This window comes from Triplophysa rosa, linkage group LG18, assembly GCF_024868665.1.
Source record: "Triplophysa rosa linkage group LG18, Trosa_1v2, whole genome shotgun sequence".
Taxonomy (NCBI): Eukaryota; Metazoa; Chordata; class Actinopteri; order Cypriniformes; family Nemacheilidae; genus Triplophysa; species Triplophysa rosa.
The window spans coordinates 6,309,012-6,333,322 of record NC_079907.1 but is presented as its reverse complement, the minus strand read 5'-3'; the positions used below and the strand labels follow the sequence as shown (position 1 = coordinate 6,333,322).

Here is a 24,311-nt window from a genome sequence, read left to right as displayed (position 1 = left end):
AGAGCGTTTCGAAACCAAACTTTTTATAGTTTTTCTAATCGCTCTCGCGGTACTGTGATGTCACCCGCTTGTCGGATCTTGCGGCGCCGCATCAAGTCGAACAAGCCTAAAACGTGTGCTAATGTTTAATTTAATTGTTTCGTTAAAAGCCAACAATACCAAATAATTTATACGTTATGTATTTGAATAAAAATAATAATAATGCAAACTAAGCACTCAGAAAAAAACGTTTTCATATTTATATCGTGGAAGTTTAAACAAGAGTATGTCCCCTTTTCCTATGTTTTCAGCTGTCTTTTTTATCTTAATCTTTAAGCAAATCTTTAAATAAACTTTTATAAGGGACTAACATTTGAAATTATTGTTGGAAGACGTTGCATATTTAAATTCCAGAAAATGTAAAGGAAGTCACATTGCCGTTTTAAAACAAATTATCTAAAAATATATCTAAAAATAATAATATGCATTTCCAATATGTATGCAAGTAATCCATAAATAATAAACCAGTAGTACGCGTCCTTGGGAAAAATATAGCAAACCAAAATCCATCCAGTGCATTTACAAACTCTATTGTTGTCATACCGCAAACAAACGACCTCCGACCCCCCCGTATCGCCTTGAACTTGAACTCGCACTCGCACGACCAGACCGGTAAAGCAGACTATTCTGCCGCTGTTTCTGTGCATGTGATGATCTTCCGGTGATGAACTTTAGTAACCCGGGCTTTTTTCCTGTACGGAACTGCAGCGGCAGTGAAGGATCAGCCCATCACCGACTGCGTCTACAGCCCAGCCTCTCTTCTCATTGGACTGCACTTCACAGCCAAACTGTCAGCCCATGTGGCGTGGCCACCGAGGATGTCAGACATTTAAATGAACAGACAGTGGGACTCAGGAGGGCGAGAGTAATGTTTTAGGGCTTGGCCGAGGGGCACATCACTGTAACGCTCCATCTGAACCGGGAATCAACAAAGAGGAATAAACAGGTCAACCTTTATCCGCAAGGATCTGCGTTAAACTGTGCCCACATCCAGGTAAGCTTATGTAGCATAGTGTTAGAGCTGCATCTTTAGTTCATTCAGTGAGGAGTGATGTAGTAAAGATAGTTTCCTATCTATCGAGATAAGAATAAAAGCGATTTAAAGTGAGATCGTTTGCCTGGACGCTGCAGATCGGGCTATGATAAAGAGTGTGAAATCACGATGCCGGTTATTCGTCACGCTATTTTTGCAATGTTCAGTATGTGTGGTTACACCACGTTTCGGTTAAACACCATTACCGAGTGGTTTAAAATGCACATGATCTATCTTTAGTCCGCAGTGAGAGCTGCTCGCTGCATTGTTGCGTTGCATTGCATCTTTCTATGTACAGAAGCTTATAGATATGAATCTTACACGATGAGAAAAAGTATCAGGGTGGCCCTTGTAGAGCCAATGCGGAATTTGCCACCTTGTAAAAAAACTCGGTTTGGCATGTAACCAAGTTACTAAAGCTTGCCAGATTTAGGATACGCCTCGGCAGTTTTGTGTGAGCTTGCCCTTCATCCCTCTCCATCATTGTATTATGAGAATGAGCATGAGCATGCAGCCTGGTCATCCAAACTTTTTATTCTATTGCTATTGCCTCCTGTGTAGTGTTTGGGGGACCAAATTGTGTATGTGTAAAATAATTTGTAAATTAAAATATTATTTTCCCTTTAATCTCTATCGACATTTTAACTCTGTTTTGTATCAAATAATGGACGTTGCATTTTCAGAAATGACTAGTAATTTTTGTGTCAGTATTGTATGATTAGAATGTAAAAATAAATTGTATTTATACTTGATTCCTCGTGCATAGGTGTCATGGAGGATGATTCATGCTTGTTGTTTAAATAAATTTAAAGATTGCAAAACATTCTTGAGCTGATGTCACCACTGCATCATGGGAGTTTTTTTCCAGCTGTAATGAGGTGAGTGGTCAGCTACATCAGCGGCTCATGAGATCTAGGTCAGGCAGATTACACTCTTCAGAAATCTGTTTACCTACTGTCTCAACCTGCTTTTTGTCGGGCAAAAATATGATGTAATAGGAATCAGAATAGTAATATGGTTACATTTGTTACTGGAATTGTAATACATGTCTGGTTCACTCCAAAATCAAGATTTATCACTGTGTTTTGTGGGGATTTGCCTGCTAGTTTATCCATGTGTGAGTAGTCATAGAAACAGTGTTTAGCACTTGGTTAAGTTGGTTGATTTGAGACATTTACTAGAATTTTGGTCTATACTTAACTAATGCGTTAAACAACATAGTTACAGTTCATTAGACCACACGTACGTGTTTACAGCAAGTACGTCATCTTCCGGTTGTCACTATGGCAACATGGAGTACTAATACCTTGCCTTGACATTACCTGGTCACGTTACGTAACTCTGAAAAATGTTATGTATTCTATGTATTCAACTTTCATAGTTATTATTTGACTTGTACATTATAAAATTCTGAGGAACCATTGTCATTTCATTTTGTCTAGATGGGTTTAAACGGTCCTGACGTCACTTACGGTTTAATCTCTGACTGCAGCTTCTGTGCTCTTTAGCACATCAAATCAAATATTAAACTCATATGAATCATTGAACAAAATGTTGTCATAAACCTAAGCTGCAGTTTTGTATTTTTTTTGTTTGTTAAAATATGTCAACTTATTTTATAAACTGTTTTTTTATATTTTTACCCATTCATTTAATGTGTGTTAGTGAAATCTGCTCAGATTGGCCGACCATAATTAAGCAGAGGTGGGTAGAGTAGCCAAAATCTTTACTCAAGTAAAAGTACAAGTAACTAGAGAAATTGTTACTCAAGTAAAAGTCACTATTTTAAAAATGACTCGAGTAAAAGTAAAAAAGTGCTCTCTTGTATGAAATACAAACTGATTTTAGACCAAACTCATGTTTTCTCGTGTTGTATCACACGTGTGTGTTGTGAAAAGCTCTTACTTGTAAACATACAGTAAACACGCCCATTAACAAGTTTTCTTTTGTTCTTCAAATGTATATTTCTGCCAGCCCACGTCTCTGTGTCTAACAGGTCGTGCGCATGTTGCTGTGTCTGACGAACAGGTCGCGCGGGTGCGCGCATATGGCGGGCATTCATCATTGCTGGCAAACAATATGACACATTTACAGTTTTGATTGGATAGATATAGATTTATATCCACTTAATCCAACGCTCTTTGTGTTCTGCGTGTTTTTAAATTTCGCGCTACTAGCAGTGAGTAATCCGCCGTTTCAGATGATTCAGATCGTGCTGCGAACTGAACAAATCATTTGAACTGATTCGTGAACCTATTTTGCCCATTGTTCAATTAATGCTTTCAAAAGAATTGACTGAAAAGAATCAATCACTCGGGAATGGCCGTAAAAAGAGACGACAACCTTGGAAATAAACAACGCATTTTATAATGCATATTTTAAAATGAAGTAACGAAGGAACGTCACGCAGTGTAACGAAGTAAAAGTACAGATTTTCTATTAGAAATATACTCGAGAGTAAAAGTACCCACTTTTAATTTTACTTTAAAAGTACATATTTTCCAAAATGTTACTCAAGTAAATGTAACGAAGTAAATGTAGCGCGTTACTACCCACCTCTGTAATTAAGTTTATTGATTTTTGATGCATAATTTAATCTGCCCCACTTTTTGAGCTACTGGGCACTAATGTGTTTTACAACCCAGTCATGCTGTAAAAGGCTGTAGGAGACTAGCTGTTATGTAATACATGTTAACATGTTCATGTCATCTCGGTCTTATTTTCACACCGTTTAAAACCTCTTTTCGTAATATCTTTCTTAATTTAATCAGTAAAGAATGCTTTTGAAATAAAGCGGTTCATAATTTATAAGTGCACTTCTTTGTAAAGATCTAGAAATGTAAAATGAATTCTCATTGCCCATTGCGAAGATAAGTTGATTTCCCTCCTGGATAATTGTGAAAGCATTCAATGGTCCACCAAGTTAAAATGCACCCTGCCTTTTGTTTTGAGTTAAAAGGAACAGAGAGACGCTTGTGCTTGTCATTGATGCTCGATTGCATTGAGTGAACAGGAATCCCATCCATGCTGTCGTTTTGTTGCTGGCTGTCTGGCAGGCGTGAGTGTTCTGACCCCGAAAGGGGGAACAAAAGTGTCCGGCTTTCCAGCCCACATTTTAAATCTTGCACAAACTCTGTGACCCCAAGACACAGACAGTTGCTTTAAAATGAAAGACACACATTCACACGCTTCTTTGCAAGATCAAGCTGACAGAATCTCTTTTACGTTAATTGACTGACCGTTTCTTATTTTCTGGGGATTTTTTTCAGAATCAAACTCTAGCCAGACATGGAGGATATTGTTATAGCTGGAATTTCAGGCCGTCTTCCTGAGTCGAACAATTTGGAAGAATTTTGGCAGAACCTGTTCAATGGAGTGGACATGGTCACAGAAGATGACAGGCGGTGGAAACCAGGTGTGTTCATTTTATTCAAATGTGCTTTTTCTTTAAATAAATTTAGCGTGAAAATAATTTACTTTAAATATGCAAGCCCAAAACAGCCATGGATCAGGATTTGCTACTTGCTTGATGCAGGTTTTATTGGGGGAAGGACTTTTTCATTCTAGAGAGCATTTGATTGGAGAGAATTTTGTGAAGTGCATGATGAGTCATCAGTATTTTTGGCTTATTTTTAAATGCACAAAAATATTTTAAATGGGTATTTCTGTTTAGGAATACATGACTAGACATAATTTTTTACGGTTAATCCTCTATTAGCACATCCAATTCCTTCTTGATTTGTAGTTTCTTTCATTTGCTGGTCTCCTTGCTTACCTGGCTGCTGTTGTGGTTTCTCAGTCCATCTGGCTTTGGGGTCTTTTGAAGGGCCCGGCCCTCTTCTCTCTGTTGGCACCAAGCTAACACTTGCATTCATGTGCTAAAGCACTAACAGGCTTATAGCAGTGAGTAGAGAGCGCTTTTGATTCATTTTTCTTAACTCTAGGTCTGTACGGTCTCCCTCGACGAAATGGGAAACTCAAAGAAATCGACAGATTTGATGCAGCCTTTTTTGGGGTGCATCCCAAACAGGCCCACACCATGGACCCACAGCTAAGGCTTATGCTAGAGATATCGTACGAGGCCATCGTCGATGGAGGTTAGTATCGGCTTCCCAGAAATGAAACCGCTCACAGTGGTTGGTTATGATGCATGTAAACGTTTGTGGGTTTAAATCCCAAGAAAACGAATGCATTGTACGCATTGTACGTATAGCTTGAATGCACTGTGAGTTACTTATGCAATCTGTCAATTGCATAAATATTATTTTTAACCATATGGTGTATGGTATGGTACTGTCTATAATTACATATACTAATTTGTAGGCCATATGGTGTGTGTGTATAAGCAAGAAAAATGACTTAACCAGTATGCCGTGCATATAAATTGAGTTTGTTGATTCTTCATTGCAGGCATAAATCCGGTGTCCATGCGTGGCAGCAAAACTGGCGTCTACATCGGCGTAAGTGGATCCGAGGCGGGAGAAGCCTTCAGTAAAGACCCAGAAGAGCTGTTGGGCTACAGCATGACAGGCTGCCAGCGTGCCATGTTTGCCAACCGCTTGTCTTACTACTTTGATTTCAATGGTATGGAAACATTGTCACTTTAATTTCTCATTCAATGGTAGTGATGTGGGTTGGGTTGATTTGTGTTTTGAATAACTGTGATGTAAAGTTTTGTTGTTGATTTGAAAAAGTGACTCATAACGCAGTCATTGCTTTCACTGTTGAAACTGCATACCACACATGCGTGACCCTTAGACAGCCTCTTACATTTTTGTTTTAATCTCTTCAAGGTGCAGTAAGCCATTTTTTCTTCATGGAATGCCATGCTAAAACTTTAAAGGGATAGTTCACCCCAAAATGAAAATTCTGTCATTATTTACTCACCCTCAAGTGGTTCCAAACATGTATTCATTTCTTTGCCCAGTTGAACACAAAAGAAGATATTTGGAAGAATGTTTGCAACCAAACAGTTCTTGGGCACAATTGACTACCATAGTAGTTTTTTTACCCACTATGATAGTCAATAGTGCCCGAGAACTCTTTGGATACAAACATTCTTCTAAATATCTTTTTCGGTGTTCAGCGTTTGGAACAATCTGAGGGTGAGGAAATGATGAAAGATATATACATTTTTGGGTGAAATATCCCTTTAAGAGTGTGGAGCTTTGAATTGCAGAACGACTAACATTGTTTGTCGAACGTTAAATGTAAAAAAAATCATTTTGTTCAATGTTTTTGTTGATTCAATTTTTACCAAACACTTATTTATTTGTTTTTATAAGGTCCCAGCGCAGCCATTGACACCGCATGTTCCTCTAGTCTGCTGGCTCTTGAAAACGCCTTCAATGCTATTCGCCATGGCCAGTGTGATGCGGCGCTTGTGAGCGGAGTTAACCTGCTTTTCAAGCCCAACACCTCAGTTCAGTTCATGAAGCTAGGCATGCTTAGTCCCGAGGGAATGTGCAAGTCATTTGACGCCTCAGGTGAGATGCCATTTATCAATGTGATCTCTTCATCTCTCTACACCTTTCAGTGGAATTCATGTCTATAAATGTCACTAATAATATGGGCCTCTACATTCTTAAGTATTCGGCTATGTTTGGAATGGAATGCTAGCATACTGAATATACTGTACAGTATATGCTGTATACTGTCTGTTTTGAGAAACGCATTGCATTATGGAACAAATTATTTACTTTGAATAAATGGAAGCTTTAATTATGCCAATCATTTTTCTATATAGGAAATGGGTATTGTCGCTCAGAAGCTGCTGTCGCTGTACTTTTGACCAAGAAGTCAATGGCAAAGAGAATCTACGCTACTGTGCTGAACGCAGGCAATAACACGGACGGCTACAAAGAGCAAGGTGAATACAACACCCTTCTATCCCACACACATGAAGTCTTGTGAGTGAAATCAGCTCTGTTGAAGGGACACTTCACCCAAAAATAAATAAATTCTCATTATTTATTCACCCTCATTTCATTCCGAACCTTTATATGACACTTTCTTCTGTGAAACACAAAAGAAGATATTTTGAGAAAAGTCAATGAGGTTCGGCGTTACCAACATTCTTCAAAATATCTTGTAATGTGTTCTGCAGAAGAAAGAAAGTCATACAGGTTTGGAAGGACATGAGGGTGAATAATTAACATTTTGGGTACACTTTAATGCCTGCATTAATTTGAACGCTGTCACTTTAAATGTCGAACCTGAAATGCTTTCTGAACCTCTGTACATATTGTGAAATGTGGTGGATCTTCTCTTTTTTTCAGGCGTGACCTTCCCATCAGGCGATATGCAGCAGCATCTGGTCCGTTCTCTGTACCAGGAGGCCAACATCTCACCCGAGCAGGTGGAATACATCGAGGCTCATGGCACTGGCACAAAGGTCAGTCAATCTACAAATAATACACAAGACACGGACATACCTGTGTGAACTATATAATAAAACTACAACACTCCATATTTACAGGTCGGGGATCCTCAGGAAGTGAATGGCATCGTTAGTGTATTCTGTCAGTCACCGAGGGATCCCCTGCTGATTGGCTCAACCAAATCCAACATGGGACACCCAGAGCCCGCCTCTGGATTAGCAGCACTTGCCAAGGTACGTTTAACCACGTCTTTAAAACGATCACGTTTAGTCGCATCTAAAAGCTTAAGTTTCTCAATTGTATTCCTACAGGTGGTTTTGTCACTCGAACATGGCGTCTGGGCCCCCAACATCCATTTTCATGATCCAAACCCTGACATTCCTGCTCTGACGGATGGCCGGGTACGTGTGGTGACGGAGCCCATACCTGTTCGTGGCGGCATTGTGGGCATCAACTCATTCGGCTTCGGGGGCTCAAACGTCCACGTGATCCTGAGTCCACATGGTTCAAAAGCTCTAGATCAGACCGCGCCACCTGTAGTCCCCAGACTTGTGCAGGCATCTGGCCGCACCGAGGAGGCTGTCAATACCTTGCTTGACAAAGCCCAGGAGCAGAAGGAGAACCCGAGCTTTCTGTCTCTGTTGAATGAGGTGTCTGGGGTTCCCACGGCTGGCATGCCTTACAGAGGTTATGCGGTGATTGGAGCCCAGGGAGAAGTTAGAGAGGTGCAGCAGACTCAAGGCACACCCAGGCCCCTCTGGTACATTTGCTCAGGTGAGAGGTCATGTATTTGGGATGGTTAATGGCTTCTGGAGGTCACATCAAGAAGAATCAAATGACTGTAAAAATAAGCATTTACTCACACCTGTATTTCTAAACAACCATGTTCTGCTTTCATCTGACCTGGTTCGAATGTTTGTGTGTCCTGTCAGGTATGGGTACACAGTGGGCAGGTATGGGTCAGAGTCTGATGCAGCTGCTGGAGTTCCGGGAGTCCATCCAGCGTTCGGACGTGGCTCTGAAGGACACCGGGCTGTGTGTGTCTCAGCTGCTCATGAACGCTGATGAGAGCACTTTTGAAGACACTGTCCATGCTTTTGTTGGCCTCGCAGCCATTCAGGTCAGATTCTCCTCAATCTAGAAACACTATGTGCGGTGCCCGTCTTGATGAAACGGCATTGACATCAGCAGAATTTCTCAATGAAATGACCCCTGTTAAAGTTCACAGTTGATATGGGGTGGATACATGTTGCAATACAGTGTCACAATCATCAGTCGGGATTTCAACTCTGTATGCAAGAGACTGTCTCTTAAAGGGACAGTTTACCCAAAAATAGGAATTCAGACGTCATTTATTCAACCTTAAAACCTATATATGACTCTTTCTTCTGTGTAACACAAAAGAAGATATTTTGAGAAACGTCTTTTGTGGTTTTGTGTCCATGTAATGGAAGTCTATGGGGGGCAATATTGTTTGCTTACCAATTTTATTTAAAATATCTTCTTTTGTGTTCTGCACAGTTCCGACTGAAAAGTCATGCAGGTTTGAAATTATATTATGGTGTAAAAATTATTTAAAAAAAGATATTATTCCCTTTAAAGGAGCGGTTGCCCTAAAGAACCAACTTAAATATGTTTCTGTGTATTCTCCAGGTTGCCCAAATTGACATGCTGCGGAAGATGGGTCTACCGCCAGACGGGATTGTGGGACACTCTGTGGGAGAGTTAGCATGTGGCTACGCAGATGGTTCCCTGAGCCACAGCGAGGCCATTTTAGCTGCTTACTGGAGAGGACGCTGCATTAAAGAGGCCAACCTGCCCGCAGGGGGCATGGCTGCAGTGGGTTAGTGTGGCACCTGATATCTCTACCTCTACAACAGATACAAAGCTGAGAGAGCTTTGAGTTGCCTTTTGTTCACTAGTGAATTCTGGGATATTTTCGAAAAGCTTGTCTGTTTTCTTTAAACCTCCTTTCCTTGTCCTCCAGGTCTAACATGGGAAGAGTGTAAAGCTCAGTGCCCACAGGGTGTCGTTCCTGCCTGTCACAACGCTGAAGACACGGTTACCATCTCAGGCCCTCAGGTGCTGTATGGTCTGAGACTGCATCTTTGTTGTGAAAAGACGGATGCTTAAAAACTAAACGGGGCCCATTTACAGTATTTATGTGAATGTTTGTGTTTGCATACGCAGGAGGCTGTCAGCAAGTTCGTTGCCCAGCTGAAGAAGACTGGTGTGTTTGCCAAAGAAGTGCGCAGCGCTGGTGTAGCTTTCCATTCGTATTATATGGCTTCCATTGCTCCTGCCCTTCTGTCTGCACTGCAGAAAGTGAGTCATTTTTGAAGTCGCAATGTCACAGTGCCCCCTGGTGGCCATTATGGTCCCAAAATAAACCAAGAGCCATAATCTTTCTGTAAGGTGCTTGCTTGTTAGCTAAGTTAGGCAGAAACAAAATATGTTTTACATAACAAAAAATAAGCCAAATTTTGGACCATTTAGCTTTTTGGAACCGAAGCTAAACATCTGTATGCATATGTATAAAGTTAAATACTGGCAAACATACAGATGCTTACAAATGTTTTGCTTCTATGCTTAATTACATTTCTCTTAAAGGGACGGTTCACCCAAAATGAATAGTCTGTCATCGTTTAATTAACCTCATGCCATTTGTGAAGCACAAAAGATATTTTGGTTTTTCTGTCCATATATGATGAAAGTCAATAGAACGTTGTTTGGTTACCAACGTTCTTCAAATATCTTTTGTGTTCTGCAAAAGAAAGTCATACAGGCTTGGAATGACATGAGGATACAGTTTTATTTTTATTTTTGGGTGAACTGTCCCTTTACGGGTATAAATAACAAAAAAAATTTTTTTTAATAAAAATGATTACTCTTGCTGTATTGTTATTTCAGTTTCCTTTCATTTCTTGTAAAAAACTATTATTTCTGTACATGCATTTCTTTTTTTTAACAGTACCAGTAAGCCCTGTCTTGTGTCTTTTTGTGTCTGTGTTCTCATAGGTGATTAAGAGCCCGAAGCCTCGTTCACCCCGCTGGATCAGCACGTCCATCCCACAGGCGGACTGGGAGAACCCTCTAGCGATTTACTCTTCAGCTGAGTACCACGTCAATAACCTGGTCAGTCCAGTTCTCTTCCAGGAGGGACTCAGGCATGTGCCGGACAATGCAGTGGTGATCGAAATCGCCCCGCACGCTTTGCTTCAGGTGATCAAGAATTACAAGAATGAGTTTAGTTTGATCCTTTAGACACACATTGAAGATTTCTTATGAATGCACCTGCATTGATGCACCTACAGGCCATCCTTAAGCGAAGCCTCAAGCCCACCTGTGGCATTCTTCCCCTTATGAAAAGAGGTCACGTCAACAATCTGGAGTTCTTCCTGTCTCACGTGGGAAAGATGTTCATGAACGGGTTTGTTTTTTGACTTCTATATTTCTAACAATTCAAGTTGTCTCTATTTCCAATGCTGTTGATAACGAGTTCTTGTATACGTTTGCAGAATAAACGTGGACTGTAATAATTTGTATCCGTCTGTGGAGTATCCTGTGCCTACGGGAACCCCGCTCATCTCTCCTCACATTCAGTGGGATCATTCCCAGATCTGGGATGTGCCCAAGGTGGAGGACTTCCCTGCTGGTTCAGGGGGATCCACCTCAGCCACCATCTACACTATTGGTGGGTAGCCGAGATTTTAAAATCAATTGGTATAAATGACCCGTATACTTAATCTCATCTTTGACTTGTACAGATATGAACCCAGAGTCCCCAGATTACTACATGATAGGTCATTGCATTGATGGGCGAGTGCTGTACCCGGCCACAGGGTACCTGGTTCTCGCCTGGAGGACTCTGATGAGGTCTCTGGGCACGGTTATGGAACACACTCCTGTTACGTTCGAGGATGTCACCATCCATAGAGCCACCATTCTACCCAAGACAGGTAAGACATTTGTTTTTGCACTTTAGATTTTTTAAATAAAACAAAAAGGGAGTTTGTCCATGTGGCTTAAGACTGACTTTTTTCTGTTTCTTGTATCAGGGTCTGTCCAGCTGGAGGTGCGGCTTATGCCAGCTACTAACCGTTTTGAGGTGTCGGAGAATGGAAACCTGTCTGTCAGTGGTGAGTTTCTGCAAACATATTGTTTTGAAATTATGTGGCTAGAAATGTAAAGTAAATAGCTAGGGTCAGTTTTGATTTGATGTTGACATGATGAATTAATTTATATTAAACACATGATACCCTTTGTGGTTACAGGTAAGGTTAGTGTCTTGGAGGACGCTGCACTTGAGGCCTTCCATGCTGAACTGGCCAAGCCAATGGCTACAGACCAGGAAGACCCTAAACTGCTTTTGAAAGCCGGAGACATCTATAAAGAGTTGCGTCTGCGTGGATATGATTACGGCAAGACCTTCCAGGGCATCCTAGAATCAAACAATGCCGGTAATGCATTTCAGACAATATTATCTTTAAAATATAAGTTCAAAACTTTAATAGACACTTTTTGGTCAATCCTGAGCTCTTTTATGAGGTGTTTGTATTTCATAGGTGACTGTGGAAAGCTTCATTGGACGAGTAACTGGGTAACGTTTTTGGACACCATGCTACAGATGATTGTGGTGGGGCTGCCCGGTCGTAGTTTGAGACTGCCCACACGTATCCGCTCTGTGTGTGTGGACCCCACGCTTCACGAGGAGAAAGTGAAAGACTACACCTATGACCAGAAAGGTACCGAATGTGTTCTATCTAAGGAAAGTCTGAATTAACTAATAGATTGTTTCTGACCAAAAATCAAACTGTCCTTCCAGCCGTTGACGTCTGTGTTAACCGTTGCCTGGACAACATCACAGCCGGAGGAGTTCAGATATGCGGGCTTCACGCTACGGTGGCACCACGTCGCCAACAGCAGCAGACTCCGCCCACCTTGGAGGAGTTTGTCTTTGTTCCTTATGTGGAGTCCGATTGCCTGAGAACCAATGAGAAGCTCGGAGAGCAGCTCAGGCATTGCAAAGGCATGTTTTGATTTTTACATTACATTTACATTTAAGTATAAATAAACTTATACATTTTTTTTTGTCTTGTATAAATAAACTTTGGCACTCTTTTAATACATTTTCTCTTAACTTAACAAAAAATGTAACGTTCCTGAATACAGGGTATAATACATGAACAAATACAGTACTTTAAGATAATCCATATCAGCAAGTGAATACGAATAAATAAGTAAATATATTAATAACTTTATTTAATAAATAAATTACTCTTTTAAAGCTGCTAACTGTAATATTTTTTGGATAATAAATAAAAGTTAACAAAAGTACAAAAAAAGTTCTCCTTACCTTACACCGATTTACAACCGTTACAAAGCTTATATTAAATAAATGTTATAATTAAATATTAAATATTATAAATAAATAAAGAATTATAATTAAAAAAATAAAATAATTTATATTATAATTATTTATATTAATGTATCTTTAAAATAGTTATATTCTAAATGTTATATTTATGTAAAAAAAATTATATTCTAAATGTTATATTTTTGTCATAATTTATTATAATAAAATTTGTCTTGTGAGATTTTGTGGGAAATGTCACTTTATTTGACTTCTCGTCCGTGTTAACAGTTTCTCTTTGATTTGACGTATTGTTCGCACAGGTCTAGTACAGTGTCTTCAGAGGAAACTGGCCAATCAAGGAGTGAAGATCTCCATCCCTGGATTAGACGGTGCGGCGGAGGGCCAGCTGATTGAATCGGAGTCAGAGAAAGGACTGTTGAGGCTTCTGTCGGTGCTGTGCGGGCTGGAGCTGAACGGCAACCTGCGCTCCGAACTGGAACAGACGGTACACAAAGAGAGAGACTGTCTGCTGCAGGACCCTTTGCTGAACGGCCTGCTGGACTCTCAGGCGTTACGCCACTGTTTGGACACGGCTCTGGAGAACAGCACGCCTGGAAAACTCAAAGTTCTGGAGGTACACAGAATAAGTTTGAGCCTTCTATTGGTTATGGTTACAAATTCCTCAAAGTTTAGAAGAACCACTACATCAAACTGGCTTATGAAACAACGAAGTTCTCATCTTTTGGTATTCCATGCTAGGCTTTGTCCATGGATGGACGTGTGTTCTCCCGGGCTGTTAGCCTCCTCAACATCCAGCCCATGTTACGCCTAGACTACACTGCATCTGATGTCTCCGCTGATCAGCTGGAAGGTCTCCAGAGCTCCCTGGAGGAGCAGGGCATCTCATCTGCTCAATGGGACCCTCTGCAGGGCCCGGCAACAGGCGGTCTGACCGGGGCTGATCTTGTTGTGTGTAACTGTGCAGTGGGACCCGTGGCCAACCCTGCGTTGCTGATCGAGAACATGACTTCAGCTGCAAGGGATGGTGGTTTTGTGTTGCTCCACACCCTACTGAGAGGAGATACTCTGGGGGAGACAGTAGCCTTCCTTGCATCTCAAAACAAACGGGATGGTTTGTTGACTCAGGTGCGAGCTAATATGCAAACGTGTAGAAATAAACATTTTAACCACAGCATGAAAGTAAAAGTGACATTTAAATAACAATGCTTTATTTAAATAACATGTCATCGTCTGCATTACTTTGTTTTGTCTGCAAGTTTCTCAGATTTTGAACTGTTGTTGTTTGTTTTTAGACTGAATGGGAGAAGCTTTTCCAGCAGGCCTCTTTAAATGTGGTCATGCTCAGGAAATCCTGCTACGGCTCGGCTCTGTTCCTCTGCCGCCGACAGACCCCTCAAAAACAACCCATCACTATTTCTGTAGACCCCACAGACTACAAATGGGTCGAGATGCTAAAGGTAAGTTGTATTATCCAGCATTTCACAAGTGAAATTTGACCAGATGTTGCAGATTGTTAATTGTTCCAAAATGGCGGACACATCAAGGTGTCTGGAGCAGTCAAAAGCGCGTGTACATATCTATGTTTGCATCACTTTGCACAAGTTATATTTTCTCTAGAAAGAGCTTATTTTTTTACCATGGGGCATTAGATCGAACGTTAACTCGTGCTAACTCATTAAGGATCTAAATTGATCCATCCACGTCTCCAAATCTTTTTCTCTCTTTTTATCAGAGCACTTTGGCGGAGTCATCCGATAGCCCGGTCTGGCTGATGGCCACTCATGGTCATAATGGAGTTGTTGGGATGGTGAACTGCCTGAGACAGGAGCCTGGAGGCGACCGCATACGGTTTGTCCATTTACTGTGCATTTAGTCAGATAGACCTATTAAAGCTCCGGTGTATGAATTTTAGCGGCATCTAGCGGTGAGGTTGCGAATTGCAACCAATGACTCACTCCATCCCTCCCTTTTGAAGCACTACGGTTGCTGACACAGAACTAAGATGTCGTCACATTTTCACTTCTTTACCGAAGGAGATAACGTATTTACCAAACGCGCTCCGTAGAGAAGTTTGTCCGTTTAGGGCTACTGTAGAAAAAACATGGTGGATTCCATGTAAGGGGACCCGCGGTGTATGTAGATAGAAATAGCTCATTCTAAGGTAATAAAAACATAACGCTTCATTATGTAAGGTCTTTATACACCTCTGAAGACCGTTCTGTATATTTTATTGCATTTCTGTCATTAGAGCTTCCAAAAAATGGCACATTGGACCTTTAATGGACTATGTGTTTGTTTGATATGCACCACTGTTTTGTCTTCATAAAGTTGACAGTCGGTGCAATTGTGCAGTTTTTTGTTGTTTATATACTTTCTCTCCCTCCAACAGGTGTGCATTTGTTTCTAATCTAAGTAAGAGCGCCAAAGTCCCCTCCCTTGTTTCTACTCATAAGGACTTTCAAGCCGTGCTGCAGAGAGATCTGACCATGAATGTGTATCGTGATGGGCTGTGGGGCATCTTCAAGCACCAGTTGCTCTCACAAGGTCAAACAGAAAATCCTATTATATCTTTAATGTAATTTCACTAAAATCAGATTATCACCTACTGATTTTTTAAATACGATATGAATCAGACCCTAGCGCATCAGTGAGTGGTCTATGGGTGTGCCATCTGAGTCTGAAACTAATGTGAATGTAACTTTGCTCGTTTTAAGTTCTCTATCCTGTGTTTATGTGTAGATCTGAGTGAGGAGTCGGTTGAGCAGGCGTATGTGAATGTCCTGACCCGCGGTGATCTCTCATCATTGCGCTGGATCGCTTCACCGCTGCGTCATTTCGTTCCTTCCAACCCCAACGTGCAGCTGTGCCTCGTTTACTACTCCTCCCTCAACTTCAGAGACATCATGCTGGCCACCGGCAAACTTCCCCCAGACGCCATCCCTGGTTTGTACCCATCCCAATTTTGGAATCTCAATTTTTTGCAAAAAAACATTTCGGCCCGATTTCACAGACAAGGCTAGGCTAGTCCCAGACTAAAATGAATGTTTGACTTGTCTTAACTGAATATAACTTGCCCTAAAATATCTTAAAATATATCAGTGCCATTGTTTTGTCTCAAGATGCACACCAGTAATGTATTCTTCTAAGGCATTTTTATAAAAGCGACATAAATATCTTAATTCAACTAAGGCTATAGTCCTGGCTTAAGCTAATCTGTGTCTGTGAAACCGGGCCTTTGTGTTTTGATTCCTATTGTTTTGTGAATGCAGGAGACATAGCGCTGCAGCAGTGCATGCTGGGAATGGAGTTTTCAGGGCGAGACCCCAATGGGAAACGTGTGATGGGTTTGCTGCCAGCTAAAGGCCTGGCCACCTGTGTGGACGCAGACAAGCGCTTCCTTTGGGAAGTTCCCAACAGCTGGTGAGACCCCTGAATTACTTGCACTTGAAATGTGAATATCTGATCATGTTTTGATCAAAATGGATGTTCAATGTTGTGTGCAGGACGTTGGAGCAGGCTGCCTCCGTACCGGTGGTGTATGCCACGGCATTTTACTCTCTGGTGGTGAGAGGACGGCTGAGGCCTGGAGAAAGTGTGCTGATCCACTCAGGCTCCGGAGGGGTGGGGCAGGCAGCTATTGCCATCGCTCTTAGCATGCGCTGCAGGGTCTTCACAACTGTGGGTCAGTGACATACTTCTCGCACTTCTTTAGAAGTTTAAATATCAAAACCAGACAGTGATGAATGGTAATATTTGTTCACTATTTTGTTTTTATTCCTCAATGTGCATCTGGTTTTGATTCTCAGGTTCTGGAGAGAAAAGGGCGTACATGCAGGAGAGATTCCCTCAGCTCACAGCAGATTCTTTTGCTAATTCTAGAGATGCCTCATTTGAACAGCATGTGTTGCTCCACACTCAAGGCAAAGGTGAATAAACAAAATGACTAAATCTATTAATATACAACATAATTGTCTACACTGCAAAATGTTTGTCTTATTTTACAGTAAAAATATTGAAAATTCTTAAATCAAGATACATTTACTTGACAAGTAAAGTGACCTAAGATAGTCTTATTTCTTAAATTTTCTTTCATAAACAAGTAAGTTTATGTTTAAAACAAGCACAAAAATCTGTCAGCGTGGTAAGAAAATTAATCTTGAATTTAGTTTGATGTAGTTTTTACCTAATTCAAGTTTATTTTTGTTATTGTTGTTGTTGCTTGTTTTAAACATAAACTTAGTTCTTATATTTTCATAAAACAAGAATATCTTATAATATGTCACTTTACAACATTCACATCTTGATTGAAGAATTAAGTTTTACCTCCTTAACTACTTTGTGATAGTTCACCTAAAAATAAAAATTCTGTCATCATTTATTCACCCTCTTGTCATTTCAAACCTGTATGACTTTCTTTATTCCTCAGAACACAAAAGAAGATATTTTGAAGAATGTTGTTAACTGGCCCCCATTCATGGTTTTGTGTCCATACAATAGAAGTGAATGGGTGCCAGTGCTGTTCGCTTACTAGCTTTCTTCAAAATATCTTTTTATGTGGAATAAAGAAAGTCATAAAGTTTTGAAATGACAAGAGGGTGAGTAACTGATGACAGCATTTTCATTTTTGTGTGAACTATCACTTTAATGCAAGTTCATTTGTCTTGCCCTGTTGGCAGATATTTTTTCTTGTTTCAAGAAGAAACTCGCTTAATTTTAAACTTAGGTTGTTTTGCTTCTCAAGTAAATGAATTTTGATTTTAGAATGTTTAGACATTTTTGCTTGAAGACAATGCAAAAGGTGTTTGTTTTTACTCAGTACTTTTGTAGTGTAATAAATGTGTTGCATGGTACGATGGATGATAACATTAATTCAACAAACCTCTGTGTGTGCTTTTCAGGAGTCGATTTGGTACTGAACTCACTTGCTGAAGAGAAACTGCAAGCAAGCTTGCGTTGCTTGGCCAGACATGGTCGTTTCCTGGAGATCGGCAAATATGACCTGTCCAACAATACGCCGCTAGGTGCGTCCAACATCTCAACACGCACTTGGCACAGCACAGTACTTAGTTGTACTAATAAAATTGTGCAAATGTAAAGTATAATGGAAATGTGTAGCCTATTGAATTAAAGGGATAGTTCACCCAAAAATAGGGTTAGGGTTCAATTTATTTACACGCATGTCATTCTGTGGAATACAAAAGAAGATATTTTGAAAAATGTCTCTGTGGTTTTGTATCAATGCAATATAAGTCAATGGGGACCAGAGTTATTCCAATGTTCTTCAAAATATCTTAATTTGCGTTCTGCAGAAGAAAGAAAGTCATACAGAGTTGGAGTTTCATTTTTGGGTGAACTATCCCTTTAACACTTCATTTCTTTCAGGTATGGCTCTGTTCCTCAAGAACGTTTCCTTCCACGGCATTTTGTTGGATGCTTTGTTTGAAGAGGGAAACCGGGAATGGGAGGAGGTATCCGAGCTGCTAAAGGCGGGAATTGCCAGTGGGGTGGTGCAGCCGTTACGCACCACTGTCTTTGAGAGAAACCAAGTGGAGGATGCTTTCCGCTACATGGCCCAGGGCAAGCACATCGGCAAGGTCCTACTGCAGGTAAGAACTGGGCTTTATTTTGTTACACTTAGAAAAAATGAGACGCAGCGTCTTCCTATGATCCTACCCACCCTACCATTAACAATTTCTTAATCCTACTTTATTTTGCTCTTCCATCTCACAGGTCCGTTCAGAAGAGAAGAGCATTACTGTTTCTACCGCGTCTCCTCTCTCCATCCCCTCTATATGCCGTACCTTCTGTCCTGCATCTCTCTCATACATCATCACTGGAGGTCTGGGTGGTTTCGGGTTGGAGCTGGCCCACTGGCTCACAGAGAGAGGCGCTCGCAAACTAGTGCTGACGTCAAGATCCGGTATCCGCAATGGTAAGCAGGCGTGGGATTACATCACATTTTTCGTTTTGAGTGGGTTACATTGCCATTAGAAGTATTGATTGACAACATGTGTTGTTTTGACAGGATATCAAGCCAAGCGCGTTCGGGAGTGGCAGGCCATGGGCATCCAGGTGCTCGTTTCCACCAGTGATGTCAGCACCCTGGAGGGTACGGAGCGGCTCATCACCGAGGCTTGCCGTTTGGGACCAGTTGGTGGCATCTTCCACCTCGCTATGGTAACATCTAGTCACTGCTTTTCATCTAGTTTACTTTGAGTGGCAGTCAATGTAAAGGTTGCTTACTTTCTCTTTCATCTAGGTTCTTAAAGATGGCATGTTGGAGAATCTCACCCCACAGCAGTTCATTGATGTCAATAAACCAAAATATGATGGAACCATCTATCTTGACCGGTAGGTGTGGCTTTGTCACTGTGACTCTGTGACTGTGATTCTATTTTTTTTATTTCTTATGAAGAATTTCAATGGATTATTCTCTTTTTTTTTCCACAGAGTGACTAGGCAGAAATGCCCACAGCTTCAGCAGTTTGTGGTTTTCTCCTCGGTCAGTTGTGGCCGCGGTAATGCTGGCCAGAGCAACTACGGATTCGCCAACTCCACTATGGAGCGAGTGTGTGAGCAGCGTCGTCACGACAACCTGCCGGGCCTGGCCATACAGTGGGGTGCCATTGGTGATGTGGGTGTCGTCTTGGAGACCATGGGTGGTAATGATGCAGTGATTGGGGGCACGTTGCCTCAGCGAATGACTTCCTGTTTGGAGGTGCTGGATAGGTTCCTGTGCCAGCAGAAGCCTGTAATGTCCAGCTTTGTGCTGGCAGAGAGGGTGGTGGTCGCCAAAGGAGACGGAGGTGGACAGAGGGATCTGGTTGAAGCTGTGGCTCACATTCTAGGTAAGATACAGCTCCGAGATTAAAGATCGCGTAACACACTCAGTTTCTGCCAGTCTCATATTAATCTGGAGTACCTGCAGTATACAGTAGTATTGCATACGTCGTATCTTCGAAGAGTATTTAGTTTGATCAGATTTATAAAAGAGAGATACAGCTGAACGATTATTTCCGGAATACACGAGATGCTAGAGGTGGGACTAGTGGGGAGAGTGGGATGGAACTACAGCACGAGCAAGCAACACATTAATCCCTTCGTGTTTTGTACATTATGCACGTACACGCTGATTGCCAACAAAACGCAGACGTATGACTTAGTTTGACTTACCGCGTACAGTACATGTCCAGCATCTTTTAGCACCTTTAAAACAGCATGTCTGTAGAAATTGATTAGAATTTATAGATGTATTCTGGCAATTTTAGTCCAGTGTCTGTTAAATTTCAACAAACATAGTCACCCGACAGCAAAATATATTTTTTTTAATTGATCCTAAAATACATGTAAAAATATTACTATTTTGTTGTTTAAACATGAGTATGAACTTGTTTTCTTTTCAGTATTCAAGATCTAAAATATGCGTGTTGTTTTGACCAGTTTGTTTCATTTAAATTTTCTACAAATAAATGCAAATAAAAACCATTATTTTATTTGGAATTTGGGAGAAATGTTGTCAGTAGTTCACAGAATAAAACAATGGCAATTTTCTTAAAAACACCTATAAGTAGTAAATTCAGAAAAAAACTAAAATAATTTTGGAGTGGTGTCTTAATTTTTTTCATGGCTATATATGATACGCATGTAATTTAAACACTTGACAGTGTTATGCAAAATATAGCATTCATAAAGTTATTTTCTGCTTTTCTAGGTGTGCGGGATGTGAGTAGTCTGAATGCTGATGCCTCATTGGCCGATCTAGGTCTTGACTCGTTGATGGGCGTGGAGGTTAAACAGACACTGGAGAGGGACTACGACATCGTCATGGCAATGAGGGAAATCCGACAGCTGACCATTAACAAACTGCGGGAGCTATCCAGCCAATCAGGAGGCACAGAGGGTGAGCATGTGACTGTTCACCCAAAAATGAAAATTCTGTCATCATTTACTCACCCTCACAAGTTGTTTCAAATCTGTATGCAATTCTTTGTTCTGTTGAACACAATGAAGCAAACAGTTCTGGGGCACTTTTGACTACCATTTGTAATTTTTCCCACTATGGTAGTCAATGGTGGCCAAGAACTGTTTGGTTAAAAGCATTCTTCCAAATATCTTTCTTAGTGTTCATCAGAACAAGAAATTTGTACAGATTTGGAACAACTCGAGGGAGAGCAAATGATGACAGGAATTTTATTTTTGGGTGAACTGTTCCTTTAAAGTAAAACAAACTTATACATGCTTCTATATCATTTGTGCATGTATTTAAAAGAAGAGGAGAGTGAAATGGCATCTTTCTAATTCTTCTTCCCCTTTCTCCCAGAATCCCGAGCTTCTCCTGCAAAGCGTTCGGGTGCTCAGGCTCTGCTGGAATCAGATCTGAGTCGGATGCTGGTGAACCCAGACGGCCCCACGGTTAGCCCACTGAATGAGGTCCAGAGTGCAGAGAGGCCCTTGTTTCTCATTCACCCTATCGAGGGCTCCATCGCTGCCTTCCGCACTCTCACCACCAAGCTTAGCATGCCGTGCTATGGCCTGCAGTGCACCAAAGGTACAAGACTTGTGATGCCAACCTAAAGTCAAATTTATCTGATTTAATTTATTATAAGTTTAATTTATTTCTCTTCCCTTGCGTGTTTTGTCCATCCATAGCCTCTCCGCTCGACAGTATTCAGAATCTCGCCTCATACTACGTGGAGTGCGTGAGGCAGGTACAGCCGGACGGGCCGTATCGCATTGCTGGATACTCTTTCGGTGCATGCGTGGCTTTTGAAATGTGCTCTCAGCTGCAGGCGGCCAAGTGCCCTGTGGAATACCTGTTTCTCTTTGACGGATCTCATTCCTACGTGGCGGCATATACACAGGTACAATAAAAAGCTCGGAAATTACAAACATAAATGTGATGTATTATAGTCACATGATTTGAAATTGATTTTTTTTAAAGAGCTACAGGGCCAAATTGACCCCTGGCAAAGAGTCCGAGGCTGAGACTGAAGCCCTTTGCGCCTTTATACAGCAGTTTACTGGAATCGAGTACAACAAGGTAGAAATCCGATTGTTATATCTACACGTGTGTGTCATACTTCATAACTCATCACGGTTTCATTTTAATCCTAATTTTGTTTTCTTATGTTGTTTTAGCTTTTGGAGACGTTGTTACCTTTGTCAGACTTGGAGGCTCGCGTAAACAAGGCCGTGGATCTGATCACATCCAGCCACAAGAACATCAGTCGAGATTTGCTCCACTTCGCTGCTTCTACGTTCTACTACAAACTCAAGGCTGCTGACGAATACGTTCCAACTTCAAAGTATCACGGCAATGTCATGCTGCTAAGAGCCAAAGCCAGCAGCGAATATGGTGAAGGGTTGGGATCTGACTACAAGCTCCATGAGGTAAGAATATGGATTTACCACACAAACAAAAAATATTCATGCACCCATGATTAGTTAGAGATGACTTTTTCTTCTGTGGAGCACAAAAGAAGATACTTTGAGAAATGGCTCTGGTTTTTGTGTTCATACGATGTAGGTCAATAGGGTCAATGTTGTTTGGTTGCCAAAGTTCGTCAAAATATGTTCTTTTGTGTTCTGCAGTAGAAAGAAACTCATACAGGTTTGGATTGACATGAGGTTGAGTAAATGATGAAATTTTTTGCATTTTACGGTGCACTATCCCTTTAAGGGGAAAAACCCCCAGTAAATACTAAAGCTGGCATTATCAAGATTGCTTTTCTTTCGGATGGTGGCGTGTTTGCAGGTGTGTGACGGGAAAGTTTCAGTTCATGTGATCGAGGGAGACCATCGGTCCTTCCTGGAAGAAGGTGTGGAATCGATATCGGGCATCATCCACAGCTCATTGGCCGAGCCAAGAGTGAGCGCCAGAGAGGGCTGAACATTCTCTACTAGCATCTACTCTTTTTCCACCCCCTTTTTCTTTGTAAACACTTTCACCTGGTCACCAAGTTACATTATAAACGTTATACCCCTGTATATTAAAATTAGGAAATCTCTGCATCTTTCACCAACTCCATGGCAAAATGTATTCACAATACAATTATGTTGTTCTTTGGCACTTCTTAGGTGCTTGAATCAAAAGTTAAATCAGGTTATCTTCTTTCACTCCTTCTATAAATAATCATTCAGCACTGTGAAATATCAAATTCCCTCATTGATTAATATCATACAAAAATATAGCACCTAATCTTAGTTAAGTGCCAATTACCCTGCGTAGTGCCTAGATGTAGTGATTGGAACACTGTTTGTACCTGAATGTCTGCTAAAGGTTCCGGCAGCATCCATACCTGAATATTAATAAGCCAACCTAATGATGCGGACTGCAAATGTGTGCATTCAAATCTTCAAAATAGCTGTTGGGAATCTAGTTCTGCACATAGCTGAGAACGCTGTTTACCATAGGTGAGCGGTTACTGATGCTTCGCCAGTACTATTGATAGCTCACCTGTTTGCTTATGTTTACTTCGCTTATGTAGCATTTTTTGTTGTTGTTATGAATGATATTTGCTGGTTCTCTTGATGTTGCTGTTGAACTTGAAGCTATGCTGCGTTGATTGTGCTATTAATTTGTATTGAAAAGAGAACATAATACGTACAAATAAGAACATTCCGCAACATTCCAGGATATAAGTAAACAATAGGGGAGCTAGCTAATTGACATATAGACTATTTTGTGGGACAAAATCTGTTATTAAAATTATTATTAAATATATAAACACGAGAATGAGCTAAAAGTCTAAAGCAAAGTCCAATCATAAAACTGATGTGAACTGCTGCTGTATATTTCTGATGCTCAAGTTAATACCAGCTTGTGCAAAAATGTTGCTTTGCAGTAACTACAGACCTATGACCTCTTTTTAAGGATAATACAAACATTCCTTATGGTGTTCGTCAGATGTATACATTCTCCCAAATGTTCTGTAATTCATAAACCGATTAAATTCTTCAGGTCCAGCTTTAAACTAGAGCTCTTCTCTAGTAATGTTTTACGAAGTTCACGTCGTGGTCAGGTCCAGACGTTCACTTAACCCTTATGTTTTGCACTTTGTTAGAATGACGTGTTGTTTGGTGTAGGATTGAAATTGTGGTTGTATTTTCTTGGCAGCGACGTGATAAATGACATTCTGTTACGGCAGAACAAGGCCTCCTTTTCAGAAGGCAAATCACTACATATTTCTGAGACTTATTTTCGAGTCAGTGACGAACAGTGTGATTTTCTTTAATGTGCTCGAAGCACAGCTGAAAGAGCTAGACAGTTCACTTGTCTGTTATTGTAATATTTTTCTTTTGGTGTAATTTTTTCGAGTATTTATTGCACTAGTCCAAATAAAACCTATTACTAACATACACAAGCCAGAGTGAATGTTTTTTTCCCATCTATTTTGGATATTTTTGCATTTGTATTTGACTGTAAATAATTGTTCATTTTCTTCCAAACAGCTTTATAGAAAATACCTTTCCAAGTTAAAAA

General features: G+C 40.8%; 1 protein-coding gene across 1 annotated transcript; it reads left to right on the top strand.

Annotated features, from left to right (window-relative positions):
• The first annotated feature begins 774 nt into the window (after positions 1 to 774).
• On the top strand, positions 775 to 24,186 carry fasn (fatty acid synthase). Its single transcript, XM_057358202.1, has 42 exons — positions 775 to 1,033; positions 4,342 to 4,487; positions 5,017 to 5,169; positions 5,483 to 5,656; positions 6,358 to 6,558; positions 6,819 to 6,941; positions 7,351 to 7,466; positions 7,551 to 7,685; positions 7,764 to 8,226; positions 8,385 to 8,572; positions 9,106 to 9,295; positions 9,440 to 9,534; positions 9,643 to 9,777; positions 10,471 to 10,674; positions 10,767 to 10,882; positions 10,971 to 11,146; positions 11,220 to 11,411; positions 11,511 to 11,591; positions 11,727 to 11,912; positions 12,018 to 12,197; positions 12,278 to 12,481; positions 13,129 to 13,442; positions 13,568 to 13,954; positions 14,122 to 14,286; positions 14,562 to 14,677; positions 15,219 to 15,373; positions 15,569 to 15,772; positions 16,099 to 16,249; positions 16,333 to 16,511; positions 16,636 to 16,755; positions 17,728 to 17,850; positions 18,212 to 18,435; positions 18,560 to 18,761; positions 18,855 to 19,006; positions 19,089 to 19,180; positions 19,280 to 19,677; positions 20,541 to 20,729; positions 21,150 to 21,377; positions 21,479 to 21,690; positions 21,771 to 21,869; positions 21,968 to 22,219; positions 22,584 to 24,186. The coding sequence occupies exons 2-42, from the start codon at positions 4,361 to 4,363 to the stop codon at positions 22,716 to 22,718; spliced, it is 7,536 nt and encodes a 2,511-aa protein (XP_057214185.1). The 5' UTR covers positions 775 to 1,033; positions 4,342 to 4,360; the 3' UTR covers positions 22,719 to 24,186.
• The last annotated feature ends 125 nt before the right edge of the window (positions 24,187 to 24,311 follow it).